Source organism: Dendrobium catenatum, unplaced genomic scaffold, assembly GCF_001605985.2.
Source record: "Dendrobium catenatum unplaced genomic scaffold, ASM160598v2 fragScaff_scaffold_789, whole genome shotgun sequence".
In the NCBI taxonomy this organism is placed as follows: Eukaryota; Viridiplantae; Streptophyta; class Magnoliopsida; order Asparagales; family Orchidaceae; genus Dendrobium; species Dendrobium catenatum.
Genome location: NW_021319251.1, coordinates 514,659 through 533,859, shown reverse-complemented (window position 1 = coordinate 533,859; position 19,201 = coordinate 514,659). Strand labels below are relative to the sequence as shown.

Sequence of the window (19,201 nt, the reverse complement as noted above, 5' to 3'; positions counted from 1 at the left end):
AGAAATAAAAGATTTTTATTTAATTTAGGAAGTATGAATTATATGATGTTTAAATAGAAGTATAAAATTTTATTAGGGATTACTTTTTTATGAAAAAACCTAATTGTCATGTAGTTTATGCTAAATGTTTTTTTTTTTCATTTTGATATAAACATGTTTTTTCAATCTAGGGGAAGCTTTAGCATAGCTTCAGAAATGAAACCTCTCAGTAACACCCTAATCTGCTGAGTGTTTTTGTTTGATTTAGGCTTCGTCTGAGATGACTTTTTTACTGCTCTTAAAGTAATTTTGTAGTACAAAAATTTTAATTTTTTACTATAAAATTACTTTAAGAAGCAGCAAGAAATTTGTCCCAAATGAAACCTTGGGTTGCTATTGGAATGTAAATTTCTCAACATAGATAGAGCATTGTGGGAAATCAAATTAGATGTTTTACTTTTATTTTGTTAAATCAGACTATATTGTGCTAGTAGTTTGCTTATAACTTTAGTAGTATGGCTTTTTAAAAGGAAAAGTTTGGAGAAAAAGAAGATATTGTTCAATCTTCATTAAAGAAGAAAAAATAATAATTACAAAAGCCAAGGATCTCTGCCTCCTGTATGCCGATCAAACCACCAATTCAAAAAGAGCGGTTTTGGAGGGATTTTTTTATGAAATTTAGGAGGGAAATTGAATGTAGGGTTTGTTTAGAGATTTTCTTTTGAATTTTATGCATTAAATAATTTATTTTCCTAGGGTTGGGGCATCTTGAATTTGATTGAAATTTGAGATATCTTAGGTTTATATTTTTGGGCTCTAGTGGCGTCTAGAAATTTGGGAGAGATTGATCATCCTTTCGAATTAAGGATCAACTGTATATTGCTATTTTCCATTTCTATTTCATCAAATAATACAAATTATCTATTGTTTTCTTGGTTTTGTGTGGATTGTTGTTCATAATTTTCACTATTTTCCGAAGATTAATAGAAAATACTTGAAATTTACAAGTGTTTCCTATCAGCATACCATAGATTGCTAGACTTGTAAATAATAGAGTTAGATATGAATGATCTTTCATGCCAACATTGAGATTTTTGCAGCTCAAAATTGATTGAAAATACACCATCTTGTTACCCTTATCAGTATATAAAGGTGTAGGCAAACACACATATCATGTTATTCTTATAGACAATAATATGGCTCGGAAGATTTTAGGAATATTGATGATTTTGATCAAATTATTTGATGGAGTTGTGAGAGTTTTGGAAGATATCAGACATGCAAGTTTTAAAGAAGAATTTCATTCTCTGTGCTATTTGAACACAAAAGGGTGCAAATTCACTGTTTAAAGTGAATTTTTAATGTATTTAAGGGTCTCATAGTTTTTAAAATTTCATTCACAAAAGATTAAGGAAGTCTACAAAAGAAGTCTTTATATGGACTAAAGTAATTTCAAAGGGAATGGTATAAGAAGTATGGTAATTTCATGATTATTCAACGGTTAAGAGAAGATCACTTGATATTTATGTGTACAACAAGTATTTTACAAATGGATCTTATGTACATGTTCTTAAAATATCACAAATCTAGAAAATAAAAGCTGATTTGAGTAAAACATTTGATATGGAAGATCTTTGTGTTACACTGAAGATTTAGGAATGGAGATGGCCAAAAATAGAAAGTTGAACGTATTTATTTCTAATATAAGGCTTAGTTTGGGTTGGCTTTTATATTGCTTCTTAAAACAATTTTTTAGTACAAAATTTTTTAATTTTTATACTAAAAAGTTATTTTAAAAAGCAATAAAAAAGCCATCCCAAATGAGACGTCAGTATGTTGAGAATTTGTTAGCAATATTTAGCTTGCATATTGCAAAGCCCATCACTTCTCTACTTAGTTGATAATCATTTTTACTTTACAACATTTTATTCTCTTTTTTCTTCAAAACAGGAGAAGAGTACTTTATTTTAGTGCAATTAGAAGCAACATTTTAATAACAAGATTAGCATCTTTTTAGAGAAGAATTCTACTTCTCTCTGACCTTTTTTAATTCGATGAGATCTTTCATACTAATTAATTGCAAGGATAGGATCTTACCTACTACAAATTATTAACTTGCCTTACAATCTTGACCAACTCCCATTAATCATGATATTTTTATCTCTACATTTATTTTAATATTTTAAAATAAATTCTAGTGCGTGATACTAATTTTATTTCTCCATAATTAATTTTATTACTCATTCAAAAGGAGTATTTAGGAACTTCCTTTACAACATTAAATATCATAATTAAAACAAAGTATATCATTTAGATCTGCTAAAAACTTCTTAAAAAACATAATCAAACTTTTTTAAGGAAACTCTGTTAATTTTACACCTCAACGATGGAAATTATTGATTTTATTTGTGGCATGTTAGATTGTTCCAGAATCTTCTGGAAACCAGAAGAAGACAAAGATGTAAATTTCACCTTTCTAGATTGACACAGTAAATTAGCTGGATTGAAACATACAGCCATTATTAATGAATTGAAGAAGACAAAAGAGGGTTAGCTGGAGCCTAATAAGAGCAAGCAAGAAGTTTCTGGGTGTTAAATCAATCCTTCTCAACAACTATTTAAGATATCACAAAGAAGACTTGCTACTGATTTTCTAACACAAATATATTTAAATTTGCAAGGCTTTGTTTATTGCTTGAAATTTTAATTTATTTGCAATTTTTTTTTTTTACATAAACAGCTACAGCAACAGCAACAATGTTCTTACGATTCAATATTTTGCCGGCCAAATCTGTCAATTAGGCGTTGTAGAACTGAACGTGCCATTTGGTTTTGGACCTTTTGGTTGTTTGAAATTAGAAAATGTTTTAAAAATAATAATAAAATTTCTTTGGCTGATTATTAGGTTCAGTAAAATAATTGGAGTTTCGTTTGGAATAATTTTATTATTGCTTCTTAAAATAATTTTTTAGTATCAAAATTATAATTTTGTACTAACAAAAACTATTTGAAGAAACAGTAAGAAAACCATTCCAAACAAAGCCTAAATGAAATCAACTTTGTTTTTTGGGATAGTGATTTGCTTGACCAAATTGTTATCATCAAATCAGCAGAAAATTAAAGTTTCATTAGGGATAATTTTATATCACTATTTTTTTCTATTTTTAAGGAATTTTTTTATTAAAAAGCAATTTTATAAAGCAATAAAAAAATTATCTTGCCTAAATAATAGAACATAAATTTGATTTAAACATTAATAGATTGTGGAATTCTGACAAAACCTCTAAAATTTTATCAACTCTGCAATCCAAAATTTTGGAAAAAAAAAATCGAAATTCATAGCCCATTGGGATTCTTGTGAATGCTATGATTATGAATGACTGATTCATTCCTCCTAATGGTGAGAAATTCCTAATAAATTCTAGTGGACAAATTTAGAGTCTCCATTGTCAAATGAAAAGCTCCAACTCACAACCAGAAACAAATAACAAAGTAGAAAAGAAGAAAGGATGAGAACCTGACATCTGGTGGTCAAAAAGGGCAGGAAGAATGAACCAGTTTTGCAGTCACTTTACATGAAAATGACGAGGAGTTTATCAGAAACCAAATTCGTCAACAATCTCCAACTCTTCCGTTTACACTGAAGCTAGTTTGTTTTCCTGTGGTGGAAAGATACCTTCCATAAGGTTAAGATTTAGGCTTCGTTTGGGACGGCTATCTTCCTGCTTCTTAAAGCGGCTTTCTAGTACAAAAATTTTAAATTTTGTACTAAAAAGCTGTTTTAAGAAGTAAGAAGAAAGCCTTCCCAAATAAAGCCTTAGTTTCTTACTGCTTCTTAACGTAGTTTTTTAGTAAAAAAAAATTAAATTTTTTATTAGAAAGCTGCTTTAAAAAGCAAAAAAAAGTCTTTAAACCTAAAGATAAATAAAGAAGTGCTTTAGATTTCCCTCATACCAGTCAAATAATCAAAACCCATAGGAAAAATTTTGATTCAGAGCACTTCTAGCAAATTTTGATGAGAAGAGGCTTAACAAGCAAATTATTTTATTCTACTCCATTAATTACGAAGTGTGAATCAGTAAGAATCTAGCAATGAATGAACAGAAGTAGGGACTGTTTTATTAATCATGACTAAAATAATCACTAGCAATCCTAGTCAAAGAAATATGCGAAGAAAATATCCAAAATAGGTATTGTAAGGCATAATAAAATAAAACCAGTATGACCAGGAGGCCTCCCCAGACTAACAGCTGCTAATGGTTAGGCTACCGTTTACCTTCCTCTTTTGAGCAGTGAATTCTCTCCACTTGCCTCTTAAGCACTTAAACAAAATTGCTAGGATTAATAAAAGCAACTGCAAACGACAAAAGGTATGAATGATTAAAAAGAAGTTGAAGCAAAAAAAGCCATCTGTGAAAAGCATGGACATCACAGTTTCTTAAAGCTGTCATCAAATCATTTTTAAACAAAAAAAGCCAAACGCTGAAGGAAGAAACATTTCAAATCTTGGCTCAAAAGCAGTATTATATACCGCTTTTTGAATTTTACTTAATATATATATCGAAGTGGGGAAGGGGGCTTCTCACATTGGAGACACATGTCTGCCTAAAAAGTACATAAAGCATACTTTATACCAACAATTAGAGCTGTGGAACAATGAGAAATGAAAAAGAATAGAAAATTCAACTCATCTTGATCTGTTCGTTGAGAGTTTAGACTATCAATTAAGAGGTTTTGAATTTGAGGCTTTGTGTATGCGATGTGTGTGTGAGTCAGACTTAATTGGCCTAAATGTCCCAAAAAAAAAAGGAATAGGACCAGATTCCAAAATTAACCACAAAGTAGCATAATAATTAGTCAGTTGCTGAATAACATACACTAAATCAAAATATCATCCTAGAAACATAAATAATATAAGTATATAACTTTGCTAGAAAAGATCTGTCTTTGTGGGTGTTTAATTCAGTAGTTCCACCTATGTTCAAGAAAGAAAGAAACCTAGGTGGAGAAGAAGAATGCAAATATCGGTTGATTTATCACTGAAAAAAATTGTGTTAGAATATCCTAATATTAGCATGATGAATTTAAAAACAGTTAGATTTTCTTTGATACTAGATTTATATATATAATTGATGCTGCACCAATCTTCAAATAAATTTAATAATATTCAAATCCATACTAATATTATTTGCATCAAAATATCTTAACACAATTTTATCTTATTATAGCATCATACATTTAGTATTTTTCATGAGAAATGATCATATCACCATCAAAATTAATTAAAAAAACAAATTTTGTATCATTTTCAAAATGTTTGATGCCAAATGGTCTAAGTAGAGTAACATTTAAGGATTTGTACAGTACTTTTATCCATTATAATATAAAAAATAAATAGCAAACCATTTGAGATATTTTAAATCGCTCCAACAAGAGATAAACCAAATGACGCAAATGAATTACCACTAGTTAAATTATAAACAAAAGCGTATTCGTAAATAACCAGCTGGTCAACAGATGAAAAATTGTCAATTCATTATCATATACTTAAATTTTAGACAGATTTCAAGCATGTCTACATAAACATACTTTTAAATACTTTCATTCAATATAATTTTAGATTCAGTGTATTGGCAACAAGAAAAAGAAATTAGACGATTAATATTAATTCGCCATATAGAAAACATCTTCAGAAATTTAAAAAATCCTCACGACAGAGAACCCAAAGAACACCAAGTGAAAAAGGAACAATTAAATCATTAGATGCCTAAAAACAGCTTGATCAACTTGCAATACCAGCTAAAAATCACGAGAGTCCCACATTATCCATACCCAATTTCAAATGATAAACAATCTACCACAAGTAGAAGAAAACCTAGACATTTAAAGAACAAAATGATGCTGATTCCTTCGAAACAAAACCTTTCAACTCAGTTACCAAGTATAAACGAAATTAATCCATCAAACTCAAAATTAAAAGAAATGAAGAAATTGCAGTCTTATTAACAGTTGCAGAAATCCAAAATCAAATCCTCCCAGAAAACAAATCGCGATTACCAGATCTGAAGCCCCAAATTCGTCGCTCACCTCCTCCGATTCAGTTGATGCAAGGCAGGATCCCGCCCCGATCCCGACCTGCACCAAGCGAATCAGCGGCGGCGGCAACATTAAAAACAGAAACCCTCCAACTCGCCGAAAATCTCTCTGTATCTCTCCCCTCTCCATTGCAGAAATAACTGAGCACGTTATCTGCGCTGAGTGGCCGATCTATATATATGAGAGCGAAATGGACTCTGACGTGGACACTCGTAATTTTTTATTATTTTTAAAAATTTTATAATAAAAGTTAATACGCCGTGGACAGCAGGAACTGTGCTACTTATAAAATTATCATTTTTTTATATGTTACTCAAATAAAAATAATTAGAAAGACAACAATTTCATAAAATACAAATTGGATTAGAAAATTATGGTTTTTATATACATCATATTTATATATTAAATATTTAAATTTATTTATATAATATTAATATTTACATATTTAAAATAATTTTAAAATCTTAATTTTTAAAATAAATTATAGATATATTTATGTAATTAAAATACTAAAATTATATATAAATAAATATAAATTTAGATGTAAATATTTAAATATATAAGATTATTGGTAGTATAGCTTGTATATAAAAAAAGAGACCAAATAATTTGGGTGGCCAAATTACATATTGCACATAGCCCATCTTTTTTTTAAAATATTTCTTTGGCTAATTTATGAATTAAGTGAAATTATTAATTAGATTGAATAATTGGAATCACTATCATAATAAAATAATTTATATTTTTAAATTAAGAACTTTTTTTTTTATTTTAATTAGTTGGTGTTTTTTTAATTCAAAATATTTATCAAGTGAGGGAGTTTTGAGAGAATGTTCTAAAGATGTGGGATTATATAGCTAAAAAAGGAGAATTTTTTTTTTCTTTCTTCAAAACAAAGGTTAAAGCTGAACATTTTAGGCTTAAAAAAAGTAAAAATAAAAAATAGAAACTTTTGGCAATGTGAAGAAGGCATAAATGTGCATATTCGAACAAACTACTAGTTGTTCCTTTCCCACTAAAAATATATATATTAATATTCAATTTATGCAGTTAAACCTTATATAATTTAAATATAAAAATTTATTTTCTATTATATATGTGGTATAAAAGTTACCAATATTTATTCTTCGGTTATATAAAAATGATTTTAATTTAATAGTCCAAATTGATCACGTAGATCGAACTATGTAGTTGACTAGGCTTCATTTGAGCGCCTGTTTTTGCTGCTTTCTAAAACGGTTTTTGTTTACAAAAAATTCTAATTCACAGAAATTTTTGTAACTGAAAAAGCAATGTTTTAGAAAATCACAAAAAGCAGTCTCAAACGAAGTCTGGGACGACTTTCTTAATTGATTTCGTTAAACAACTCTTTTGAATACAAATATTAATAAACTTTTTTTTACTAAGAAAATCACTTGTAAGAAGTAATGAGAATAGTTGCCTCACAAAGTCTAAATGACACATTAAGATACTCCGTGATTAAAATTATCATAATATATAATCTAGAGACTATTTTAAATTTATCTTTATATCGACAAATTATTCATTATTTAGTTATAATCATATCATATTTTGTTATATACAAACATAGATAATTTTTCATTATCATTCATATCTTCCTAATTTTGTATCATATACTATTTTGCTACTGCAAATTTTCAATTTTGCAACTTTACAGTCTCATAATACAGTGACTTGTAAGGTAATGTTCAACGGTACAAACTGTTTTCTTTACTGTTTCAAATAATGTGTCTACAAATAAATATATGAAGAGATTCTTCTTAAGAAAAACTCCAAAAGCTAACAACAATTCAATTCTTCCAAGAGAAAAGTGCTCTCCCACACTATTGTAAAGAAATTCTTTACTGTTTTAAAACTTCACTAATTCGGCCCAATAAATACACAACACATAAATAGATGTGCTCATCACATAATATAGATTTATAACTGTTAATTGATCAATAGGGAGTGTCAACTAATTTGGACAGACCCGAACTCGACTCGAAAATTTCGGGTTCGGGTTCAGGGATTTCAACCCGTTTTTGTAAAATCGGTCAGGTTGTCGGGTAGATCCCGGAACGCGAGAAATACCACTGATTTGACCCCAAAATTCCGTCTCTACCTCTTTGTCGCGTCCGTCTGACTAACCGCGTCCGCAATTCGCCTGGCTCAGCACCTGTCGCGTCGCTTCCGTCGAATTCGATTTGTCCCTAAAATCGCATATGTCATTGCCGTGCTTAAACTGCAGAGAATCGCGACAAGCCCGACAAGGGGCTGCGCCGCTGTGACTTGCGACGCTGTCGAGCCTGCAGCTGCAGCGGCTGAGACCAGCGCAACCCGGCACCGATGTTGCGGCTGCTTGTGCGCTCGTTGCCTGTAGCCAGACACGTGGTAACGACGCCACAGTGTGCCTGTGCCGAATGGACGGAGCAGCGTGGTTTGCACCGCAAGGTGTCACTGCTGTGGCGTCGAAACTACCATTTGTTGTGTCAGCGGTCGGCCGAGTCGTGTTCGAAAATTGACTCGTTTGCAAAAACGGGTCAGTTCGGTTACCCAAATAGTGTCCGTGTTCGATCCCAGACCCGACCCGTGACCCGAAATTGACACCCCAATTGTTAGGTCTCTCCTCTCACATAATAAAATAGAAGAAAGATCTCTTTCCCCCTCTCCATAAAAAAAAATTAGAGTGGGGGAAGTTTATAAGTAATTGATGGTGTTGCCTTGAATTTGACTCTATCTTTTCCCCAAGAAAAAAAAAAAGTTAATACTGACAACAAAATGGAGACAAAAAGAAGATAGTCGCTAAAAATATTTTTTAACTATCAGAAGTAACTAAAGCGAAGGAGGGAATTTTGATATTAGCTACGGAAAAGAAAAAAAATGGCTTATAATTTTGTTCCTATTTATTCATATTCTAGATCGTCATACACTTCGCAGATATATCAGAAGTCCAATGAGGGAATGCCCCCTGACGGGATTCTAAGAATATTTTTAGAATTCAAATTAATAAATAAAAGGATGAATTTTTTTTACTATTTCTCTTTGTATTTGGTTCAACGTTCCTTAACAATAAAACATCTACACAATGTGTTTAATTATGCGTGGAACAATTGTCTAAAGACCATAGTATTTTAAAACTTTTAGAGGGAACAATTGCCTAATAACTGTTGTAATAAAGACTAAAAAATAAATGGAGAACAAATTATCTAAATAATCATATAATAAAGATTTTTTTTTTTTTTTGGGTGGGGAATTTGACCCCCTAAACTTAAGGAAGATCCACCCAAGTCTCTGATTAAGTTTAGTTGGCTCCAAATGATTAATGTCCAAGTAGGAATAAGTGTCTATTTGGGCTAGCCTTCTTCTTATCTTTCTTTGTCAAACCGCAATCACAATTTTATTTTTATACTGTTTTCTAGTTGCATTTTAAACATTTTTGTACAATTTACAACAGCTTTTAAAAAAATTAAATTTTTTCACAAAATCTATGCAATCAGCTTTACAAAAAGTTACAACAAAATCTCAAACAGATCCTAAGAATCTGTTTGATTAAAGTTTTAAGACTCAAATAAGTGATATATGTTAATAATATAATATTATACAACAGACCTTAAAGAGGACCAGCAAACAGTTACAAGCATTATCCTATAATAATATAATACTATATAATATTATATATTTTAATAACCCAACTATAAACTTCCAGAACAATATTAAATCAAAGAATCTTGATTTTATTAAACATAATCTTCATTACAGGACCAGCAAACAGTTATAACTATACCACACAAACAATGAAAATAAAAGAAATAAAGGTCACATAGAAAGATCACAAAGAAAGAAACAGCTGAGGCATATACATCAAATCATGAAGAATTACAGAGTCAAAACTCCAATGCTTCAAACTGCAAGAACAATGATCACTATAAGCAGAATAACCCCAAAAATCACCAAGAGCAAACAGATCTGCAAGAAACAAAATCAAAGTAAGAAAAATGATTTTGAAAAGGTAGACATTTTGATCAGGAAAGCTGAAATACCAGCGATGACTTCGATTTTTGAGTTTTTGATGCTCTCAAAAGTTGAGTTTTTCCTTGTGCAGTTGATACGAGGGAGTTCTCGATATGGGAATCGATATCATCTTCAAAAAAAGGGCAAAGAAGATATTAAAAACAAGGGAAGGTAGGATTTAGGGCATCTCCAACCGAACTCCAAACACATGAATGGCGTCGCTCGCGAGCTCCAGCTGAACGGCAAAACTTCCGGTATTTGGTTGCGGGTGAACAGTGTGACGCCAATATTGGTGTTGCATGGTGTCACACTGTTCACCTGCGTTATTTTTTTGTCTCTACCGGATTTGCTGAAGAAACGCGCCAAAGAGGAGAAAGGCGGTTACCTTCTGCGAATGGCGTAAAATGGAGTTTGATTGGAGATGAATCATGACATTTTTTAGTTTTACTGTATTTTGGAGTGAAAAATGAGATTTTCGATTGGAGATGCCCTTATAAAAACTAGGGTCATGTATGCATTAGATTTCATTTATCTTACCGATCATAACTTCTTGATCATGAACCAAAACAGCAAGATCTTTGAATATATCATTCACCTCACCAATTTGCTGTTGAATCTCATGTATTCCTTGTTCTCTTTCATCAATGATGGCCTCATTGAAAACAATCTCATTGTCAATGAGTATCAGTTCTTGTCTGAAGAAACAAGTAGAAAGAACCAATAAAATACAATATCCATAGAAAGTAATACAAACTCCTATAGAAAGTGATATAAAATATACCCAAAACATGTTATGGTGGAACATTTTGCCATATATAAAGGAATGGCGAGAGCTATATCCATAGAAAGACATGAACGGCATATCATCTAGCTTTGAAGTATCAGCAAAACAATTTCATAAATAGGTGCATTTAAGTTGTATGGAATACATACATAAATGGTTAATTTCTCTTGCAAGAAGCTCAGATACTTCTGAAATTAGACGAGCCCGCTAAATATGCCACTTTTAGAAAAGGATATTGTGAAATAGAAGGAAAATTTATGCCAAATAGGTTTGAAAATTAAGAAGATATAGTATTTGCGGTGCTGGCTTTTTTAAGTCTTCAAGAGATCCATGGAAAGGGGATCCAATCTCTCCTACTAATCTGTTCATTCTTGCTTCGGCATTTCTGTATGTTATTGCCTTTGTAGACGTGCAAGTTTTGTACAAAATTGAGTTAACAACTCTTGTAGCACTCATGGCTAATAAATAAATCATCAGCAAGGAAGGTGCATAAGTTTCCCCCAAATAATTGGGGTAAGGTTAATATCATTAGAGTTGTCAAAAAAGCTCTTTATTGGGTCAAACTCAAGTGTCAAACAACTTAAGTTTGACCCAATAAAAAGTTCGAGTCTGACTTGTTCATTAAAGAATTGATCAAACTTGAACAGAACTATTGAGCTTGTTTTGTTAAGTAACCAAATACAAATAAAGCCTGTTTGAACGAGTACATCTCATTAATTGCTCAAACAAAAATAATGAACAAAATGATATAGATTAAGCTCACTTAAGCTTAGGTCATCTACTTACGATGATGATATTAATCATTTGAGTCAAAGTTAGATTTCAGGACAACATGTTGTGGCTTCTAAGTACTTTTATATAAAAGAAGAAAGGATCAAAATAATCTCTCGACTCTTTATGAGAGATCAAAATAGTCCACAATAATATTAACAAATCATTTTGGCCCCTCAACTCTCTATAGATGAATCAAAATAGTTCCACACCATGAGACTATTTTGATTCCTTTTAAAAGACTTGAAAGATCAAAGTAGTCCTTTAATATAGTTGGGAACCATTTTGATCTTTCATAAAGAATCAATGGACCATTTTCATCATTTTTTCTGATATAAAATTATCAGCTTATTACATATTGAAAAATCTGCGCATGAATTGAAGAACAGATAAAAATACTGCTAGCGTAGAAGTTCTAAAGGAAATGATAATAAGATAAATGCAACTTCAAAAGGAATTTTTACGTAGAATATTGCTACCTTCTCGCCTCCGTAAGCATTGAACGCTGATCAGGTGTTTTCTCAATTCCATCATGGACCTCACTTGCACTATAGCTGTATGTCAAATATGACAAGAAAAACAGAAAAATAAGATAGTCACTCGGGTAGCATTTAGAAATCATGAAATGCATTTAAATTTAGTGACACGGTAGGTCAACTGGCGTAGTTAGGAATTAGTCTGTCCAAATAATTTAAACACCAATATTGGTTTTAAATTGACTTCATAGCTCGCATCAAAGAACAAGTCAATAATAATATCAAGGAAATGCCTGGCATTGTATCAAAAGAGCAAAACTTTCGGCTATGCTTCTTTTCTGTGAACTTGTCAACCACTAGTCACGCAATTAATACATGGAATCTAAGTGGTCAAATTCTTAACTAATTCTGCAGGACAATTAATTTGTGCCGTGCAAGTAAAAGAAGATGATCATAAAGATTGTGTCGTACAAGTAAAATAAGATAATCATAAAGAGAAGCATCCACAAGAACACATCAAATTAAAAATAAATGAAAGACTTTAGCTCCCATACCAATCAAAAATTATATTTTTTTGCATAATTGATGCTAAAATATGTTAGGAAATACTGGAGAAATCCAAGTAATCACTAATAAGATTGGATGGAAAAATTCGGCAAAAACAACACCTTTTGATTTAAGGAAATCAAATAAACGAAGAAATAAACAAGATACAATTTATCCTCAATTCGAGAGGAGGATCTTCTCTCCCAATCCCTAGAAGAAATCTAGGGCCCAAGACTCCAAGACAATAACTCTCAAAAACAGCCACCAAAACATGCATAACCTAACCCTAAAAAACTCTTGCTATTTAATCCCTAATTCCCTAATTTCAAACTCCGGATTCAAACTTTTCCCTCCCACTCCTAGCCGCCCCCCACTTCTTCCCTAATTGGCTTTTCCTAGTGGCCCCACTAGGCTTGGGCGGCACCCCAAAGGGGGCAATTTGTTTGCCTCCTGTAATATAGAACCCACTTGGGCCGGTTGGCCAGTTCAGGGAGAACCGGCCTAACAAAATAACAAGCAGAATGTCATGAAAGTAACTTGTGCATTTAATTTTAACATTAAAGAGTTTTATGCACCGAATGCTACCAAATCATTCAACAAGCATTATAACCCCCAAATCAAGAACATCATTAATACCTTGACGGAAGAGTTGTTTGGAGAACAAAGGGTGCATATGCAGTTTCTCTCTCAACTGCAAGTCTTTGTGCCTTTTGAAACTCCTTGAGAACTGCTTGGAAATCCTTTGCAAGCTTAGCATCAGCAATTTTCTTGCTAGCCTACAAATAAATTATCAAATTATGTATACAATAAAATAAGTTAATCTCAAATATCATAAGAGAGAAAGAGTGCAGTATGTTAGCATATTCTGAACAAAAATGAATTTTAAGAAAACGTGGGAATAGAAAGTGGACTCACACTGACTGGAGTGTGATGATCTGTTTCACTAGCTTGCTTAAGTTTAGCTGAAGTATCTTTCACAAGCTGCCCAATGTGTAGTCTTGTTTTGTGCCTGTCATCAAGATAAAATTTAAAAATATCCATTGATTGCAATAGATTTGTTTAAAAACAACAACAAGATCAAGCCTTTATCCCACTATAAGCAGTTGGCTGATTTGTTTAACATTAAAAAAAAAAAAGAAAATAACAAGCAGATTTGTTAATAATGACTTGGCATTAATTAAAGGGGCTTTTCTGGCTCAAATGAAATTGTAAACCTAGAGGGATCACATTTTTATGCCAAATCTCTAACAAAGAACGAATATGATAAACATACCAAATTGCTTTAAAGAGATCAATTAGTAGAAGGCACCCAAATTTACATAATTTAAATTAAAAAAATAGTATTTATCTATTTGATTTACCATAAAGAAGCCACACATATGTACAAACAAAAGGGACTTTAGAAAACACTCTCCTTCAAACCTTCTTCAAGTCAATATCACGAAAAAAAAAAAAGAAGCCTCAAATCTCTCTAGATAAATAAATGAGAAAATAATTCAAGAGAGATGATAAAAAACAAAAGACTAAGCAAATACCATAAATTTTTCACTACAAAATTTTCTCAATATAGTTACCATCCCACATCTCTATAGATACGGAGCAAAACTTTTGGCCCAACAGGCTTTCGGATTGCCAAGATGCCAATTCACAAACACGCAAAAGAATTGCTTCCTTCCTCTTTTCTTTCTCTCTATTTTATTTATTTTGTTTTAACAAGTAATTCTTTGTTTCTCTCCCTTAAAGAATTACTCTAAAACCAACAAAATCCATCCAACCAAATTTCCCTTTAACGCACTCAATGGCAGAGCCCAGACACTAGCCTACAAACATCCCAAGTACACATAACAATGTACAATTTGCATGTCATAAGACTCCTATTTATAAGAGTTTTCAGGAGGACAATTTCAAATCCTTTTGGTTAAGGATTTATCCAAAATAATAAATTATCCCAATAAATTTTCAAATAAGTTTTATCCTAAAAAATAATATTCTGTTTTATTCTTAAAAAACCTCCTATTTTAGATTTGTGCATTAAAATAAATAATTTAGTCAAATTCCTAACAATCACTTCCTTGACTGAATTATGTGACAATAAATATGGATCTCTTCTATGACTTTTCTCCAAGCTGAGCACCCTAAGCTCTTAAAGCCCCAAAGGACTGAGCACAACATATCCTCAATAAGCCAAATGATGTTTGAACATAACACCTGTGATATTTCTTTCATGAACATTTGTTGCACAACAAGATGGTGTTAAGGAAGGTCAAGCTATTGTGCTTAGTCCTACAATAGATATGTTAAAAATATATTGGGGTGAAAATACTAAGTGGTTGGCCCTCATCTATAGGCTTAGGCTTTTAGATTGAAAGAGTTTTCTCATTAGAATATCAGACTTACCATTAATTATCCTTTGATTTGCACTCCCTAATAAATATCAACAAAATCAAATGGTCAATTAGGATCATGTAGTGGGTCTTAGTACCCTCTATCATGGATTAGGAAAGCTTAAGATCAGGTGACTCCTACAGAGGCTCTATGTTGTTGAGTAAACTCTTGGCATATGATACTTAAGGGAATTTAAAAAAATATATATTTGAGGGTAAGTAATGGCCAGTATGAAGATCTCTTACATGACAAGGAGATTATTAAAAAATGTGAGAAAATTGAGTTTAATCTCACGTCAAATAGGTGAAAAAGATGTTGGCATAGAAATATCTAGTTGGCCCTCACCTAGGGGCTTAAACTTTTGGGTTAAAAATAGATATAACTGCCATTTTATCAAGCACAAATCTTGTCCCTATTTGCTCTACACTCCTTAAATATATATCCAAATGATCAAAAAATTGCATGTACTAGGCCGACTCTGAGTTTTTATAACCCCAAAGTGATTGCATCTTTGTTCTGAGTATTGTAATGATATGATCTCACACTAATATAGACTACACAACCATATGATCTCCAATATTATCATCCTTAACCTATGCCCTCCTTTATTCCAGAGCCTGACATGCAATTAAGAAGCTAACATTTTTTTGCTTCTGCAAATCATGATTCCATAATATATACAATAAAACACCACTCAAGTTTACAGCCTCCAACACGAAGTCCACCAACTCTCTTCGTGCAGTCAACAAACCTTTGTAAACTTAAGTATTTCAACATTTGGATGAAATATGCATCCTGAATTACTAAGAGTACTCAAATATACAAGTTTCTTCTTAAAATTGGTATAGAATTGACTCTCTTCAATGTCCTAATCACACACTCACGCATCATAACCTTCAAATTGCCAAAACCAGCTATCTTAAATATTTCATTATTTCTCATATAAACATAACCACTATAGTGTGGTTATAAGTAGAAAATCACTCCTAGGGATACACGATATTCATAAGATGAATTAAGACTTTATTGGTCATTATATCTATCTTCAAAAATCACCAAAAGACATCACTTTATGTCCATTGGACCAATCAGCAATAAGATTAGCATATGTTGGCTAAGCATCTTTGTTGTTTCCATAACACGCTACCCCTTTCACTTCAAATAATGTTAGTCTCACTTAATACGCCCTTTCTTCTTATAAAAATAGCAAGATACATTCTCATATTTGACACAAGACTTGTGCCATAATGAAAGTTAGACCCCATCTCAAAAAATTTCAGAATCAATAATCTCCTACTCATGCCTTCATCCCTGCCACACTTAAACTTAACAGTAATTTCTTGAAAAGGTGGATTATTAACATCTTATAGGCTAATTATAGATCTTCTAAATAACAAAGTGTAAAAAAAAAAAGAATTAATAAAAGAGATAAGAAAATATCACTTGCTCGTCAACATAAATTATACTATAAATATTTCCCAAATCTCAAAAATAGAACTAAAGTAGTTAATATGTGATTTAATAAGTGTACAGTCTGACTCACAAAGCATTACCTTCTCTACCTTTGATATAGTTTGTTAAAAAATTTTTTAATCATATAGATCAACTTGAGATTGAACCCCTTTGTTGTTGTTTCCTAAAAAATTTTTTATAAAAGTTTATTCATAAAATAAAATTGGGTTGTCAAGAAAGCTTTTTCATCTCTATTTTATCCTGTGTGCTCGTAAATGTAATCTCAAGCATATTTGAATGTCCCATGAGTGCCTTTAGAATCCAATACATATTGGTTCTCCAAAGCTCAAAGTTATTTGAACTATCAAATATTTTTATCATAAACTTCATGGATATCATATTCCACGTTGGGTTCTAATATCACTAAAAGCCAAAGCCTAGCTAATTTGCATCACACACATACCCATGCATGGTTTGTATATATTAGAAGCCCGTTTATAAGGTTTTAAGAAAGCTACTTTCAAATCCAATGCAGTTCAGATTTTAAATTAGATTTATCCAAAACAATTAATTATCCTAACCAATTTTTAAACTAGACTTCATCCATAAAACAAATAATTTGTTATTATTCTAACAAAAATCATATTATCTGTGAATATGCTAACAAAATATTGAGTCAAAATCCCTAACGGAAAAAAATACATGCGCCATGCAAATTCTCTAATTAAATGTCGTATTCCTATGATTAGTATCACTTGGAATTTTAAGTTGGGTTAAAGATAATTGGTCTGTTGCTTCACAATAATGATTAACCCCATTTTCCATATAGTTAGATCATCAGGGTAAGGTCTAAAGGAGAATGAGATAGCAAATAGATGAATCTTCCCGATCAAACGAAATTTCTTATAAAATCCTTTCCAATAATCTGGCAACGGAAAAACAATGAAGCTTAAACCAAAAACAAAACCTATCAAAGAATAAAACACAATTTATAGCAGCCAATTTCTAAACTTCACTCCCGCAATGAATCAAACACAAAGAAACAGACAAGCAAGAACATTAAACTGGAAGAAAAAAATAATAAATAAATAAATAACCAAAAAAAAAAAACAGAAAACACATATCCTTACAGCCGTTCTCGGAGCTCAAGGGTATCCTTGGGCGTTCCCAGAGTGTTGACAAGTCGCTGGAAAGTGGAGACAGCCGTATTGATCTGGAAGACGCCGGCAGCCACCGCCTGCGTGGGCTCTTGCATTGTGTTCGCCGCCGCGTCTCTCCTCCACAGAATCGGCCCGCCCGATTCAACATCCTGGAAGCTCATCCCTTCCGGCAGAGTTTGAACCTTGAGGTAACAGGGTTAGAGACAATTCTAGCCCTAGGGATCGGGAAGATTAGAAAGAGGAAAAACCTCAAAAATTAGAAACCCGAGGGGAGGAGCCAGATCAACAAGGCAACCATTAAAGGCACTAATGCAACGCCTAAATGGGTTTAAGTGGACCCAATTTCAAAATTTGTTTTAAATTATTTTTTATTAACTTCCAATTAAGATTATTTAATTTAAATTAATAAAATTTTCATATTTAAATCATGGTCTTGAGGCATTGACCAACTTTAATCAAATTTATATGCTGGAAATATATATATATATATGAACATTATTGAAAAAATGCGGACAAATATTTTATAGATAAGGATAAATTATTTTGTGCGGACACCGGCTATAGAGAATCGTGTGGATTTGATACGCTTTTACTATTCTTTAGCTTTGTTGTTGCAAATACTCAGTAAAAGCATATAAAATATTCAATTATTCAGTAAATATTATAAATATTTACTGCCCTTTTGTAAAAGGGCAGTAAAATGACAGCAATAACGATAAACAAGATAAATTTGCTTTAGGATGACTATGGTTTACAGGATAAATTTGCTTTCGGAGATAGTGGTTAGATAACGATAAACAATGAAGCCGGTTGTTGGTGCTTGGACGACAAAGAATGTCAATAGGCAAACGAAGTTGCGGCAATCTTCAAATCCTGGTATTGTCTCCATCAAAAGCCAACTTTTAATTTGAAATGAAGATCTATTTATAGATTTTTTATTAGTTATTTTGATTATTCATCCAAATAGTCGAAAGTATCCTCTATGAATATAAAGGTCCTCTGTAACTTATATTACTTATCAATTACTTATCATTTTAATCAAATTAGACCCATTAATTTTTATTTTAAATTTCTCACATAAAAATATTTATTTCATATTCAATGTATTTGCTTCTCTAATTATTAATTACAATTAAGATGATTAAACTTTTTTTATTAAAAAAATCTATGAATAATTGCAAAAAAAATTATGCCAATTAAAAAAAAAATACTTTGTGAATTCATGACTACTAAATCCAGATTTAACAAGTATAATATTAAAGCTAACAATAACATATAAATCACAATAATTAATAATAAAATGGACCCCACTGTATTTTTATAAACTGTATGAACTATTGTATGAAGAACACGTAGCAAAGTAGATTACAGCACTGCATGATATATATATATATATATATATATAAACTATTTTTTTATTGTGATTTTGCAAATACTTAGTAAAAACACATCAAATATTTAATTATTTATTAAATATTAAATATTTGTTGCCCTTTTGCAAAAGGGAAGTAAAATGGCAGCAAGTCCGAACGGTTCTCTCC

The 19,201-nt window shown here is 31.5% G+C and overlaps 1 protein-coding gene across 1 annotated transcript; it reads right to left on the bottom strand.

Annotated features, from left to right (window-relative positions):
• Positions 1-9,788: 9,788 nt before the first annotated feature.
• LOC110099202 (syntaxin-22-like) lies at positions 9,789-17,828 on the bottom strand. Its single transcript, XM_020826283.2, has 7 exons — positions 17,631-17,828; positions 13,579-13,672; positions 13,300-13,439; positions 12,121-12,195; positions 10,624-10,781; positions 10,116-10,216; positions 9,789-10,041 (listed from the first exon to the last, which is right to left on the bottom strand). Exons 1-7 carry the CDS (start codon positions 17,819-17,821, stop codon positions 9,976-9,978), a joined length of 825 nt encoding a protein of 274 aa, XP_020681942.1. The 5' UTR covers positions 17,822-17,828; the 3' UTR covers positions 9,789-9,975.
• Between the last annotated feature and the right edge of the window lie 1,373 nt (positions 17,829-19,201).